The 13,888-nt window shown below is 40.6% G+C and overlaps 1 protein-coding gene across 1 annotated transcript in view; it reads right to left on the bottom strand.

Moving 5' to 3' along the window:
* MALRD1 (MAM and LDL receptor class A domain containing 1) overlaps positions 1 to 13,888 on the bottom strand; it is a 302,374-nt gene that overhangs the window by 78,527 nt on the left and 209,959 nt on the right. Inside the window, 2 exon segments of the mRNA XM_068405612.1 lie at positions 1,613 to 1,814; positions 13,442 to 13,599. Coding sequence (XP_068261713.1) covers positions 1,613 to 1,814; positions 13,442 to 13,599 — 360 coding nt within the window.

Here is a 13,888-nt window from a genome sequence, read left to right as displayed (position 1 = left end):
ATGGAAGAATTTTTTCCTTCCTCTGAATTCGTGCTTGCTCATACTAAATTACCAAAGTATAAGTTCCATTAAAAGTAGAAAACTGATTTGTATACATTGTTGGAATATAGACCTAGGTCTTCCAGTTAATTACAGGTACTTAAGAGATATAATTGGAAAATTTACCTGGTATATTATACATGAAACTGCCTAAGTGATTCCTAAGGTATAGTTAACAAAGGTGATTAACATAATAAAGGTAGAACAAGCACTTGTTTAGGCACATGGTCTGCAGCTCATTGAAGAACTTTGCAAAATAGTATTTCCCTGAGCCTACTGGTGGTATTATTCAGATAAAATAAACAAAACATTTGTTCAGCTTGAGACTGAGCAAATGCCACCTGCATGAACATATATTTCATTTTAAGCCTTAATCAGCATGTGGTTAATTCTCCAAGAAGCTGCTTACTCATCACAATAAAAAAAAAGCAAACAGTTTCTTGAACAGCATGACAACTAATTCATACACAAGCTATTCTATCTGAACAGTAAGAGGTGTATAAATAGAAACAAATGTTATTCAAAAACATTTTTATATCATCCGTATTGGCATTTATTTAACCATAATAATTCCTAGTTGTTCTCGATGAATGAAGATCTACACAAAGAGTTTTCTGTTTCTTTGGTTTTCTTCCCCTCTTGACTCTAAAATAAGGAATGGCCAATATTTCTATCAGAATCTGTATTTGAACATATACTTATTTTTTTCTTCTGATACTGTACCATATGCTATATTTCTTTTGCAGAGTAAACCACTGCCTTTCTCACAGAATAAACATGGAATTATAAGGCATTAGAATTTATTTTTTTTTATACAGTTCAAGTCACTTAGCTTGTGTAGCAGAAGTGAGATTGTAAATTCTCAAAGAGCCTGGCAGCAAGGTGTATTTGTTATACTGCTGAGATATTGTATGAAGAGAGCAAAGATAAAAAAACCAAAATGTTTTCTTTTTTAAATAATTGTGAACCACTTTGATATTCATAAAACTCTTCCATCCCAAACTAAGACCTTCTCTGACTATTTTCATAGAAGAAAAAACCAATACAGTTGAGTGATGGTAGATTCCTCTCAAGTATGATTCATAAAAATACTAAAAGGCCCTCAAAGACAGTAATATTCTGAGTTGCTATAATTACTCATATGTTCAGCTGCTAGTTATAACACAAAACTGTCTTCCACAATCCATGGACAAATATCTTTATTCAGATACTGCACTCAGCCAACAAATAGATAGGAATCCTTCTGATAGGTATAATGACTCCTTTCCTTCAGGGAAAAATGAGCTAGTTGAAGATTTGTCATGTGTGTCATATATGAAAAATTTGATCTTTCTTTCCTTTGCACATTTTTCTTTCCCTTAAAAAACACATACTTCTTTGCATGATTGTGCTGTGCCCATTTCTTTTCTACATTTTTTGTAATGAAGTAAAAGCATAGCAGTATTGCAATAATTTCAAAAGAAAAAACTCCAGATTTTGTAACTATGCTATATATTGAAATATGAAATAACGCAATTTTCCTGTGCCTTCTGAAAAGAAAACATGTATTGTAAGTATTTGTGTAATAACGTACCTCCATCAATGCATTCTGGGGTGAAAGATATATCATCAAGAGCAAATTCTGTGGGTTCACTCAACCCCACTTCAGCTTCTAAGGCAACTCTGAAAGGGCGGTTACTGGAAAGGACCACATTTGCGTACATCCATTTGTTTTCTTCATTTCTACTAGAGGACCACATAAAAATATCCAGTCCATGTTCTTCAGCTGTGTATACCTGTTGACAATGAAACCCAAGAGATGCAACTGAATCAGCATTAAGCAACGGAGCAGTTCATCTAGCCAGGGTAACATAGTCGAAGCCCAGTAGTGAAGCTACCTGCCTGGGTAGTACTGGCCCTCTTAGATATCGTTCAAACCCACGCCTTATTGGCAATGACCAAATGTTACTGAATACTTTTGCTAATGCTAGTTCAGCTGCAAATAAAAAGCTACTACGAAAACAAAATAAAATAGAAAGAACTGCTAATACAATCACTAATTGGAAAATCTACAGACAGTCTTGGCCTGACATATAGAATCTAATCAGTAAAGACCTAACCCCAAATTCATCTAAACATTGAAGAAAAGACTGAGAAGGATCTTGAGCTATTCTTTCATGTCTAAAAGGTGACTTCCTTATAGCTGATAGACTCGGTGAAGAATTTAGAGATATAAATAAAAGGCTTAACATCTAGATATTTAAGTCTCTAATCCGGTACAAGCAATTTATAATACGATGTTTCAGGCAGTCACAGTAAATTAGCTCAAGCATATTTAGCAACACCATAAATAAAAAATGAATAAAATCATCAAATAGGAAAGCAATGAGAATGACAATGAATGAATTCGCAATTAACCAACAACTGATGAATTAATACCAAGCACATGAAATTCTGGAGTTTATGCAGGTAGTTGCTCTTCCCACTCAGGTGTCCAAAATCCTTATACAATCTAAAACAGGTCAGAAATAATGGAAAAGAACTGGAGTAATAAAAGTAAGCATATTCTAGTCATTCCAGATGATAACTACTTGTTTAAGGGACTGAATATTTTAATCATTTTCCTCTCATCACTTTCAACACCATCCTTCTCTTAAGCCTTTAGACTAATTTTCCAGTGGCCCATGGGTTCATGTTCCCACTTGAGTGCCCCAGTTTAATTATGGATCACAAAACCGAGAAACTTATAAACTTAAACCAATACAAATGATCTGTATAATTGCATACCTTTGCCTGTCCCAGCCAACCTGGTGGGTCAAATAAACTAAAAACCCAAATGGCACTGTGAATCACATACTTCATAGAAGCTAGTGTATTGATTAAAGTATCTCTGATGCCTGAATGGTCTTGCAAGTTATTTCATTTTTGGAGGAGAGGAGCATCAAGACGACTGACATACAATAATCCAAATCAGGACTGAATTTTGTCAAGCCTCATGTTCGGTTACAGGACTGTGTAACAGCAATATCCAGTGTCTTCTTAAAAGCATGCATCTTACAGGACTAAAAGGACAGGTGTTAAGAAGAAATAGCTGATTCAACCCTGTCTGTATCACTGGAACCATCCATTATTTTACCAATCATGACATATAACAATCATCTCAGTGATCTAGAATTTTACAGCACATAACAGTGTTAGCATGGTTTTAGCTATTACTGTATCACGCAGTGATATTTTCTACTTTTTGAAGGTTAATATTGAGATAATATTGCTTTCAATATATCTAATTGAAAAGTCTCACAGCTGTACAAATAACTCTTGCAGAAGGGAAAAGAATCAAAAACATTTGAAGACAATACTAGAGTCTCTTTTAAAAGGACAGTTAAAAACTGTTTAAAGTCAGATGGTTTTTGCCATTCCTTTTTGTCAGGTTGGTAGGAGAAGTTTTTTGTACTAAAACTTTAACAGCATGCTGCCTGCATGAGCAGTTCTGTCTGTGTACAGAGAAATTGCATCATGTCCACACTGAGCCTGGTCTCAGATGGAGCGTGGAGTCATTCTGTGTACATACGATCAACCCTGTAGCTCAAGCTCAGTACAAACGATAAATCCATCATGAAACCTGCAGTATATACACCGGCCAATGGGTCTGGGGTGGCAGCAAGTGAAACTGGGTCTAAAATGCAACATTTTGATGACATCAGCTTCTGTTCTCATAGATGTACTCGTTGGGGAGGGCACTGACTCCCTCCCAGTGCACTAGGCGAGGAAGGTGCCAAGGAGCTGTGAACCAGGGGTGTCACTAACAGGTATTTCCCAGCTCAGTGAAAGAACAATGGTATCTACCCAGTGGAAGAAGACCAAAATGGATGTGGGAACCCAGACAGAGCTCCCACGGAAGGAGGCAATGGTGCAGGTTACGGGTTGCAGGGAATGCTACACCGTCTCTGTGGTGGCAGGGGGCTGTGTGCGCTGTGAGCAAGTAGATGATCTGCTCGGCCGAGCGGCACAGCTGCAAAACCAGGTTGAAAGGCTTCAAGCCAAAGTAGAAAGGCTTAGGAGCATTCGGGAGGCTGAAATGGAGATAGACTGGTGGAGCCAGGCTCTGCCCTCCCTGCAACAAAAATGGGAGCACCTGCCGGAGAGCTCCCAGGATCGAGGGACCCCTGTACTCTGCCCCTCTCAGGTGGAAAACAATAACCTAGAGGAGAAGAGTGAGTGGAGACAAGTCTATGGCCGTGGCAAAAGGCGAGTGCCCTCCTTGCCTACCTTGCCTCCACAGGTGCCTCTGAGCAATAGATATGAAGCCCTAGTGGAATACAGCCGGTCCAACGGGGATGTGGTGGAGAGGCAACCTATATCAGAGGTCCCACCACAGTCAGAAAAACCTGACAGGCGTATAGCTACCTCCTCCACAAGGAAGAAGAGAAGAGTTTTAGTGGTTGGAGACTCCTTTCTAAAGGGATCTGAGGGCCCAATATGCAGAGCTGACCCCCATCACAGGGAGGTCTGCAGCCTGCCTGGAGCCCGAATCAGGGATATCACCAGGCAACTCCCCAACCTGGTGAAGGCCACAGACTACTACCCCCTGCTGATCTTCCAGACAGGTGGGGAAGAAGCTGCATCCCGTAGTCTGAGGGGGATGAAGAAAGACTACAAGGCCCTAGGACGGTTGGTGAAAGAGTCTGGGGCACAAGTTGTTTTCTCCTCCCTCCTTCCATTTTCAGGTGATGACGTGGGATGGAATAGTAGGATTCTCTCTATTAACACCTGGCTACGAGACTGGTGCTACAGGCAGGGCTTTGGGTTCTTTGATAATGGCTGGTTTTATAAGACAACAGGCGTGACAGTGATATATGGGAAAGGTTTATGTCGTAGGGGCAAAAGGGTTCTGGGACAGGAATTAGCAGGGCTCATTCGGAGAGCTTTAAACTAGATTCGAAGGGGGATGGGGTGGCAGCTGGGCTTGCACCACTGGGGCAATGCTCTAGTGTTGAGGTAGACCAGGAGGCCCCCTATCCCCCTGGGGTGAAATCAGGGGGTGAATCTGGGATGAAATCGGTGTGCCCAGCTCGCTCCCTGAAATGCCTGTACACCAATGCACGCAACGTGGGGAATAAGCAGGAGGAGTTAGAAATCCGTGTTCGATCGGGGGGCTATGATCTAGTGGCAATTACAGAGACTTGGTGGGACGCCTCGCATGACTGGAATGTGGTCATGGATGGCTATGTCCTGTTCAGGAAAGACAGGCCGCTAAGGAGAGGTGGTGGAGTTGCTCTTTATGTGAGTGAGCAGCTAGAATGTATTGAGTTCTGTCCAGAGGCAGATCAGGAGCGAGTTGAGAGTTTGTGGGTGCGAATTAAGGGGCAGGCTGGCAGGGGTGATACTGTTGTGGGTGTCTATTACAGGCCACCGGATCAGGATGAGGACGGTGATGAGGCCTTCTACAGGCAGCTGAGAGCAGTCTCGCAATTACAGGGCCTGGTTGTTGTGGGGGATTTCAACTACCCTGATATTTGCTGGGAGGCCTACTCAGCCAGCCATCCCCAGTCCAGGAGGTTCCTCCAGTGCATTGATGATAACTTTCTGATGCAAATGGTGGATGAGCCAACTAGGAGAGGAGCGCTGCTGGATCTGATCCTCACTAACAAGGAGGGTCTGGTTGAAGAGGTGAAGGTTGAGGGCAGCCTTGGTTGTAGTGACCATGAGATGGTAGAGTTCAGGATCTCATGTGGCAGGAACAGAATAGCTAGCAGAATCACAACCCTGAACTTCAGGAGGGCCAACTTTGGCCTTTTCAAGCAATTGCTAGGGGAAATCCCATGGGACAGGGTACTAGAAGGTAAGGGGGCCCAAGATAGTTGGGTAGCGTTCAAGGACTGCTTCTTCCGAGCTCAAGATCAGAGCATCCCAACAGGTAGGAAGTCAAGGAAGGGTACCAGGAGACCTGCATGGTTGAACAGGGAACTGCTGGGCAAACTCAAGTGGAAGAAGAAGGTGTACAGATCGTGGAAGGAGGGGCTGGCCACTTGGGAGGAATATAAGTCTGTTGTCAGATGATGTAGGGAGGCAACTAGGAAAGCTAAGGCCTCCTTGGAATTAAACCTTGCAAGAGAGGTCAAGGACAACAGAAAGGGCTTCTTCAAATACATTGCAGGTAAAGCCAACACTAGAGGCAATGTAGGCCCACTGATGAATGAGGTGGGGGTCCTGGAGACAGAGGATAAAAAGAAGGCGGAGTTACTGAATGCCTTCTTTGCCTCTGTCTGTACTGTTGGAGGCTGTCCTGAGGAGCCCCGGACCCCTGAGGCCCCAGAAGAAGTCAGGATAGAAGAGGAATCTGTCTTGGTTGATGAGGGCTGGGTCAGGGACCAATTAAGCAACCTGGACATCCATAAATCCATGGGCCCTGATGGGATGCACCCGCGGGTGCTGAGGGAGCTGGCGGAAGTCATTGCTAGGCCACTCTCCATCATCTTTGCTAAGTCATGGGCAACAGGAGAGGTGCCTGAGGACTGGAGGAAAGCGAATGTCACTCCAGTCTTCAAGAAGGGCAGGAAGGAGGACCCGGGTAACTATAGACCAGTCAGCCTCACCTCCATCCCCGGAAAGGTGATGGAGCAACTTGTTCTTGGTGCTGTCTCTAGGCACATCAAGGATAGGGGGATCATTAGGGGCAGTCAACATGGCTTCACCAACGGGAAGTCATGCTTAACCAACTTGATAGCCTTTTATGAGGATGTTACCCGGTGGATAGATGATGGTAAAGCTGTGGATGTGGTTTATCTCGATTTCAGTAAGGCGTTTGACACAGTCTCCCACAGCATCCTCGCAGCTAAACTGGGGAAGTGTGGTCTGGATGATCGGGTAGTGAGGTGGATTGTAAACTGGCTGAAGGAAAGAAGCCAGAGAGTAGTGGTCAGCGGGACAGAGTCCAGTTGGAGGCCTGTGTCTAGCAGAGTTCCGCAAGGGTCGGTTCTGGGACCAGTTCTATTCAATATATTCATTAATGACTTGGATGAGGGATTAGACTGCGCTGTCAGCAAGTTCGCTGATGACACAAAACTGGGAGGAGTAGCTGACACACCGGAAGGCTGCGCAGCCATTCAGAGAGACCTGGACAGGCTGGAGAGTTGGGCGGGGAGAAATTTAATGAAATATAACAAGGGCAAGTGTAGAGTCCTGCATCTGGGCAAGAACAACCCCATGTACCAGTACAAGTTGGGGACAGAGCTGTTGGAGACCAGCGTAGGGGAAAGGGACCTGGGGGTCCTAGTGGACAACAGGATGACCATGAGCCAGCAGTGTGCCCTTGTGGCCAAGGCGGCCAATGGCATCCTGGGGTGTATTAGAAGGGGTGTGGTCAGCAGGTCGAGAGAGGTTCTCCTCCCCCTCTCCTCTGCCCTGGTGAGGCCGCATCTGGAGTATTGTGTCCAGTTCTGGGCCCCTCAGTTCAAGAAGGACAGGGAACTGCTAGAGAAAGTCCAGCGCAGAGCCACGAAGATGATTAAGGGAGTGGAACATCTCCCTTATGAGGAGAGGCTGAGGGAGCTGGGTCTCTTTAGCTTGGAGAAGAGGAGACTGAGGGGTGACCTCATTAATGTTTATAAATATGTAAAGGGCAAGTGTCAAGAGGATGGAGCCAGGCTCTTCTCAGTGACATCCCTTGACAGGACAAGGGGCAATGGGTGCAAGCTGGAGCACAGGAGGTTCCACTTAAATTTGAGGAAAAACTTCTTTACTGTAAGGGTGACTGAACACTGGAACAGGCTGCCCAGAGAGGTTGTGGAGTCTCCTTCTCTGGAGACATTCAAAACCCGCCTGGACGCGTTCCTGTGTGATATGGTCTAGGCAATCCTGCCCCGGCAGGGGGATTGGACTAGATGATCTTTCGAGGTCCCTTCCAATCCCTAACATTCTGTGATTCTGTGATTCTGTGATGTAACTTAATTTTATATGCCTTGTCTTTCTTCTCTTTGAGATTTATCTCATATTTAACATACATAAGGGCATGCAGATATGTTGTTATTATTATGGATTAGTTAAAATGTTCTGTTAATTTATATGGCTGTGTCCTCAGTTATGTTTGACTGAAGTTTAAACCTGGTGTATGGTTTCTCATAACAAGCACATAGGTACCCTGTGGAAACTGACAGCATTTAGTGTAAATCTCTAAACTGGTACATCGGAAATCTCAGGTAAGCCCCCAGCTCTGCTCCATTTCTCATGTATAGTCCTGGGGAAATCCTTAAGTCCCACTTTCTGCTGAAGAACTCCTGAATACTTTTACTTCACTTCTCCAAGTCTTTATCTATCTGTAACTATGCCAGGAAAGGGTCTGTGTTCTTATGTATCTTCTAAAAATTTTAGCTGAAATTTCTGAAAGAATAATACATAATTTAAAATATATGCTAAATCAAATGAGATTACAATGCAATTCAGAAAAACGGGAAGCCCAAGGAGTCTGTTCCTTTTGCTGGGGATACAGATATTCTCTCAGATATTGTGCCCACAGAAAGTGAAGAAACGATTGTAAGACGTAATACTGTATTCTTCACTGAGGTTACCCATGTCACTGAGAGTTTGAAGCATCTTCTGGGTCAGGAAGTACATTTAGCATATATATGATTTTTTTGCTGGCCTGTGTAAACATATATGGCACATGAAAGGTAAAGCAAATTCTCATGGATATGAGCTCCCTAGAGCCCTGGAGAACTACAGCTGTGTGTTGCTTAGTGCCTCCATAGACTCCAACACCTCCCTACACAGCATCCTATGAATTGCATACAAGCTAGCCTGGTAGAAGAAACAATTTAATATGTGAAAGAGGAAAAAGTTAGCAAGATGAATCCCACTATATTGCATGTGATGGAAAAAAAGCCTGTAGTGAAGTCCCATTGAACAACTCTGTATCTATCATTCTGTGGAGGCTGTGCTCCAGCTAATACTGACCTAGTTGTGGGCTAAATCCCATCATTTTAATTTAAAAATAATAAGCATGTATTGTACTAACTAGTCACTGTACCCGTCTATTCCTCATTCTGTGCTGACACCTTTTCTAGGTCGTACACACAATCTAAATCACAAAGAACAGGAACCGACAGAAATAGAGCTAGCACTGCATTCACTGCAGAGTGAAAAGCTCAGGAGTGGAGATACCCAATATACACTTGATGGACATTTTAAGAAGAATTTAGCATGATAATCTGCATGAGATGAATGTGCGAGTGAAGCTTTTATACTTGCTTCTTGGTCTTTCTCAAAGGTGCCTTTGCCAGCTGGTACATTTGTAATCCATATGTGAACAGCATTCCTCAGCAAATCCCATTTCCCTGCCTTAAAATCATGACTCAGTTCTAATTCTGCCCATCACACCCTGTGTGTTAGAAACTCCTGAATTCTTTTTTCAACTTCTATTTCATTTTGGGGATGGAGAAAGTGCATGTACTTTTGAAGGTCATGAAATAGAAACTGCTATTTTCTACTTAGTCATCAGCAGTTACAACTCATGTGGCTATCCTGTACCCTCATGCTGAGTTTCAAGATAACATATTATCTTCCTGATCTTGCCTGACTCTAGCAGTTGGCATGCTGGAAGTCTGGAAGACGTTCCATCTGGAAGGCTAATTAACTGACTAATAACCAAGAAGCCAATGCGGGTCTGAAGGGTGCATAATAAGAGGTGTATTCTCCCATCATTCCCAACATATAGTCTTTAATCACCAGCCAAGGGAGCAGGAAAATCTTGTGAAAGACAACCTGCATTTTTACTTCACTAGGCACCAGAGCCTTGTGTCAGCTGAGGAAACTTCCCACTGACTCCAGTGAATAATGATACTATGTCTTCTGCTCTACATCCTTATGATCATGCCTTTGAACTCCTCGTGTTCCTTGGCAGTCATCATTGCACATCTTCCTTGGGCTGAAGCTACACCAGAGGCAGATTGAAATTGTTTCTCTAAAACCCACAAATCAGATTAGCAAAATTGTATCGCAATTCACTGTCACAATAGAAAAGCACTTTAGAAGTTATCCACCTGGTTTCTCTTTACTTCTCTAAACATGAGTTTGAAGTAATAAAAAATTTAGTCATTTTTAGTAAAAATGTCGTGACCTACACCTAAATTTCCCATACCTCAGTTCTGTTAGTATCAACAAATACCAAAGCAGAAACCTGATATATTCTAATTATACTATAACATCAGGAAATAATTTTGGTTTTTATTCTCAGTTTTGTGACAAACTCCTGAAGCAAATGAACAGAGACAAAATGCTGAAGCTTAATGAAAGTTGAATGTTTTCTGTATCTCTGATAGATGACCAATAGGATCCCCATTGGAACGAAACAGATGTGAAAATTGCTGCCATTTATTGCTGAAACTCCTGCTTCATTAAATGCAACTAAAAGCTCATAAAAATGTAGAGAGAAATTCATTTTTAAAATTTACATTTGCAGCATAACGCAGTAAAAATCGTTTATATTAAGAGCTATTCTTGTTCAGAGCATATTAATTAATGTATTAGACCAGTCATGTATTTAGTACTCAATAACTAACCTCTCAAAGGCTGTTACCATATACTCCTAAGAAAAGCTAGTTGTTTTGTACTTAATCATTATGAAGCAACTTTTTTCTCCTGTTGGCTAATAGTTGACTGATGTCCTGAAACATCAGTATTCAGATGACTTTTAAATAACATCCATTCTATGTTAATGCAAGAGTTGCTGTAAACATTGTGCCCTTTTCAAAGATAATAATAGCCTATGCTCTTGGTTTCCCTATGAACAAATTACAGAGTTTATGACAATGGAATTCTGCAACTGAAATGTGCATTATGAATACAGAAGAGACGCACTTTTAATTCATTTTTCTTTATTCTCAGTGAATAGTTCCTTTTCTGGGTAAAAATAAGATTATTCCCGTAACTTCAGATTATTTTGTGTAGTTCTACCACATCTACTTCCTATACCAAGACCTCCTTCATTTTTATCTTTCTTTTTTACAGATTCCTTGTATGAACTCTATAGTCCTATTTTATTAATTCAGACTTTACCAGATAGCTGTATTTCAGATAATAGCTATAACATCAGCTTTTGTATCGATGTTATTATATTCTAACACATTATTCAGACTTCCTATTACAGCTTGACTTTTTTCACCTCCAGTACAACCTGAACAGAAATCTTCACTGAGCTGTTGCTTTTGAACTTTTGGGCTGTTGGTTTTGTTGTTTTTCTTTTTTGTTATTTTAGGCTTTTTTTTTTTCACTTAAAGTGTTACAGTTCATTTATATTCTTGATTTAATAACAGCAACAGTTGATGTTAAAATATATTATTAGTTTGATAGAAGAAAGCAAAATGTCCATAAGGGTAAACTGGGTCTGTGATAAGATGAAAATTCCTTGCTGAGTACTTCAGTCTGTTATGAATGTTGTTATATGTTTCTACATAAAGAGTACATATCGCAAAGCCATGAACAGGGAACCTTATTTGTATGTGGGAGTAAGACACTTCTTTATGGATCTCTTTACGAAACTGAAGGTAATGAGAGTTAATTAAACTAGTCTGTTTGAAATGCAAAAAAAAGAGTTAAATGCGGTCTCTGTTTGGTTGTCTGCCTACTAACATAGGCCACACACATCTACTTATTCACTAATTCTAAGTGTTCTGTGATGCTTGAAAAACTTCTGAAGCTCCTTCAAAAAAGTCTTGTCTGCACTCTTGCGTGCTGTAATGTCGAGGGTATTTGAATTTAAACAAACAGATAATCTCACATTATTTCAGTTACCAACAGATCCAAAAAGCAATTGCTGTTTGCTTTTTATTTCAATTTAATCTGGAACTGCTCTTGACCTATTGTTTTGTTTTCTTAATCTTAATGTACAAAGTTTGTGTATGTGGAAGGATAAATAATGTAAACTGGAAAGAATGCACTTGAAGACATGGTGGAGTATTTAAAAAGCTGTATTCAGATAATAAAATTACAAGATTGCAATATAAACACTTAAAAATTCATCTTTAATAACTGAAGTATCTTTGAGAAGAATACATTTTGAGCATTTTTATCCACTGAATAGAAAGAAATGTTAAAATAACATGATTTGAAACTCATTTAAAATCAGTTTGGAAAGCAGAAGTATCTGCTGCTTATACTAAACTTCAAGTAACACAGGTTTTTTTCTTTGTTATTATTAATTAAGTTTATAGCAATACTCAGAGTATCCTTGAACTAGGTGCTAGAGATAAAATTGAGATGCGAACCCTATCCTGAAAAAAAAATACTAAAAAATAGATAGACAAAGCATGGAATGAAAGGTAGCACTATTCTTTGGCTGGATATAAGGAGAAGCCTTTTCATGCTGGACGGTTGAGCAGTGGCAGAGGTTGCCCAGAGAGACTGAGAAGTCTCCATTTATGGAATTTTCAAGACTGGGTAAATTCCTGAGCCACCTAGTGCTATCCTGTAGCTGACCCTGCTTCAAGCAGGAGGTTGGACTAGAGACCTCCTGAGGCCCTTCCGGCCTGAATTGCATCATAATCCCATGGAATTGTGCTATGATTGTCCTTTACAGATAAAAGACAAACAGAATAAGTACAAAAACAGTGGTCCAAACTTCCTGACTTAATTCCAGGTCTAATACCACAAAAATATTCTTGCTCACTTTTAACATCGGATAATTTAGTTCAGGAGTTTGAGAGAATATGAAAATTTTTATATTCTGTCATACATAGTAAAACTGATATAACCTGTATTTTCAAAATTTAACAAACTGCCACAGGTAGCAGTCTTGCTCAGACCTCTAAAAAAGGCACCACGTAACATATTAATTCAGTGAGCCAAATGAAATAAGTTGTTTGCGAAGGGTTCACATCCCTGCTTGGACCTTTATCAGAGTACTTAACAACTAAAATTGTGCCCATTAAGGATTTTTGGGGAGCAGCAAGAAGACATTTTCATGGAAGCTTGAGCTATATAATTGTTAATATGGTTAAATGCTTTATTTCCAGTTATTTTAATCAATTACCCTCCATACATGGTGGCCTTAATACGTTTAAAACTTTTCTTTTAAACCACTTCTTGTTTTTGTCCTAAACATTGGAAACTGCCTCTGTTTTATGTAAGAGAGTGAATTGTGCAGAGAAGAACTGTGCTGATGTTTGGTAGGTTTAAGCATGGTAGTCAAACATGCATTGTTAATTCTTACATACGTAGCAAAAGGACTTCAAGTGGAATTAAAACTAAAACAGAATTGTCACTTGATCTTGTTGACAAAAATTTCCTATATAGGTGTAACTGCAGTGAAGTTGTGATGATGTACTGCTACTATAAGCTCTGAGATTTTGCTCATTCTAGACACAGAAATGCAAATACTACTAAAGCAAAAATTACTATGTCATGATGTAGCAGAAGTGCTTTTACTCACCTTTAAGACTCCTGTTTGCCTAGAAGCAAACATCCAGAACCAGAACCGAACCCTACAGACCCCGAGGCTAGCTGGGAAGACTTTGGTAGTAATTATCCTTGCTCTGTTTCCTTCCTTCTGGGCAGATGAGTTTGCATACAAAAAATGCTGTCCTTTACCTTAATAGAAAGATAAAATCATTTATAGTTTTTCAATACTACTTTATGCTTCAGAATGTGTTTTTACACACACAGATACTGGTATCTTTTACCACATACACATATAACCTACCTTGGTTGTACAGAGATCTTCCATGTTAATACCTTGTGTACTTCTGGTTTTTACATACAATGTTAATATAACCTTCCTCAGAGCTCACTCTGCCTTTTTTATCCTTGTGTAAATACTTGATTCATATTTGAATAGCAAATTTAAAACACATTGCAAACACAAGCACTCACTCACAGA

The sequence above is a fragment of the Nyctibius grandis genome, chromosome 7 (assembly GCF_013368605.1).
Source record: "Nyctibius grandis isolate bNycGra1 chromosome 7, bNycGra1.pri, whole genome shotgun sequence".
Taxonomy (NCBI): domain Eukaryota; kingdom Metazoa; phylum Chordata; class Aves; order Nyctibiiformes; family Nyctibiidae; genus Nyctibius; species Nyctibius grandis.
The sequence above is the reverse complement of the archived record's forward strand: the minus strand, read 5'-3'. Positions and strand labels throughout refer to the sequence as shown.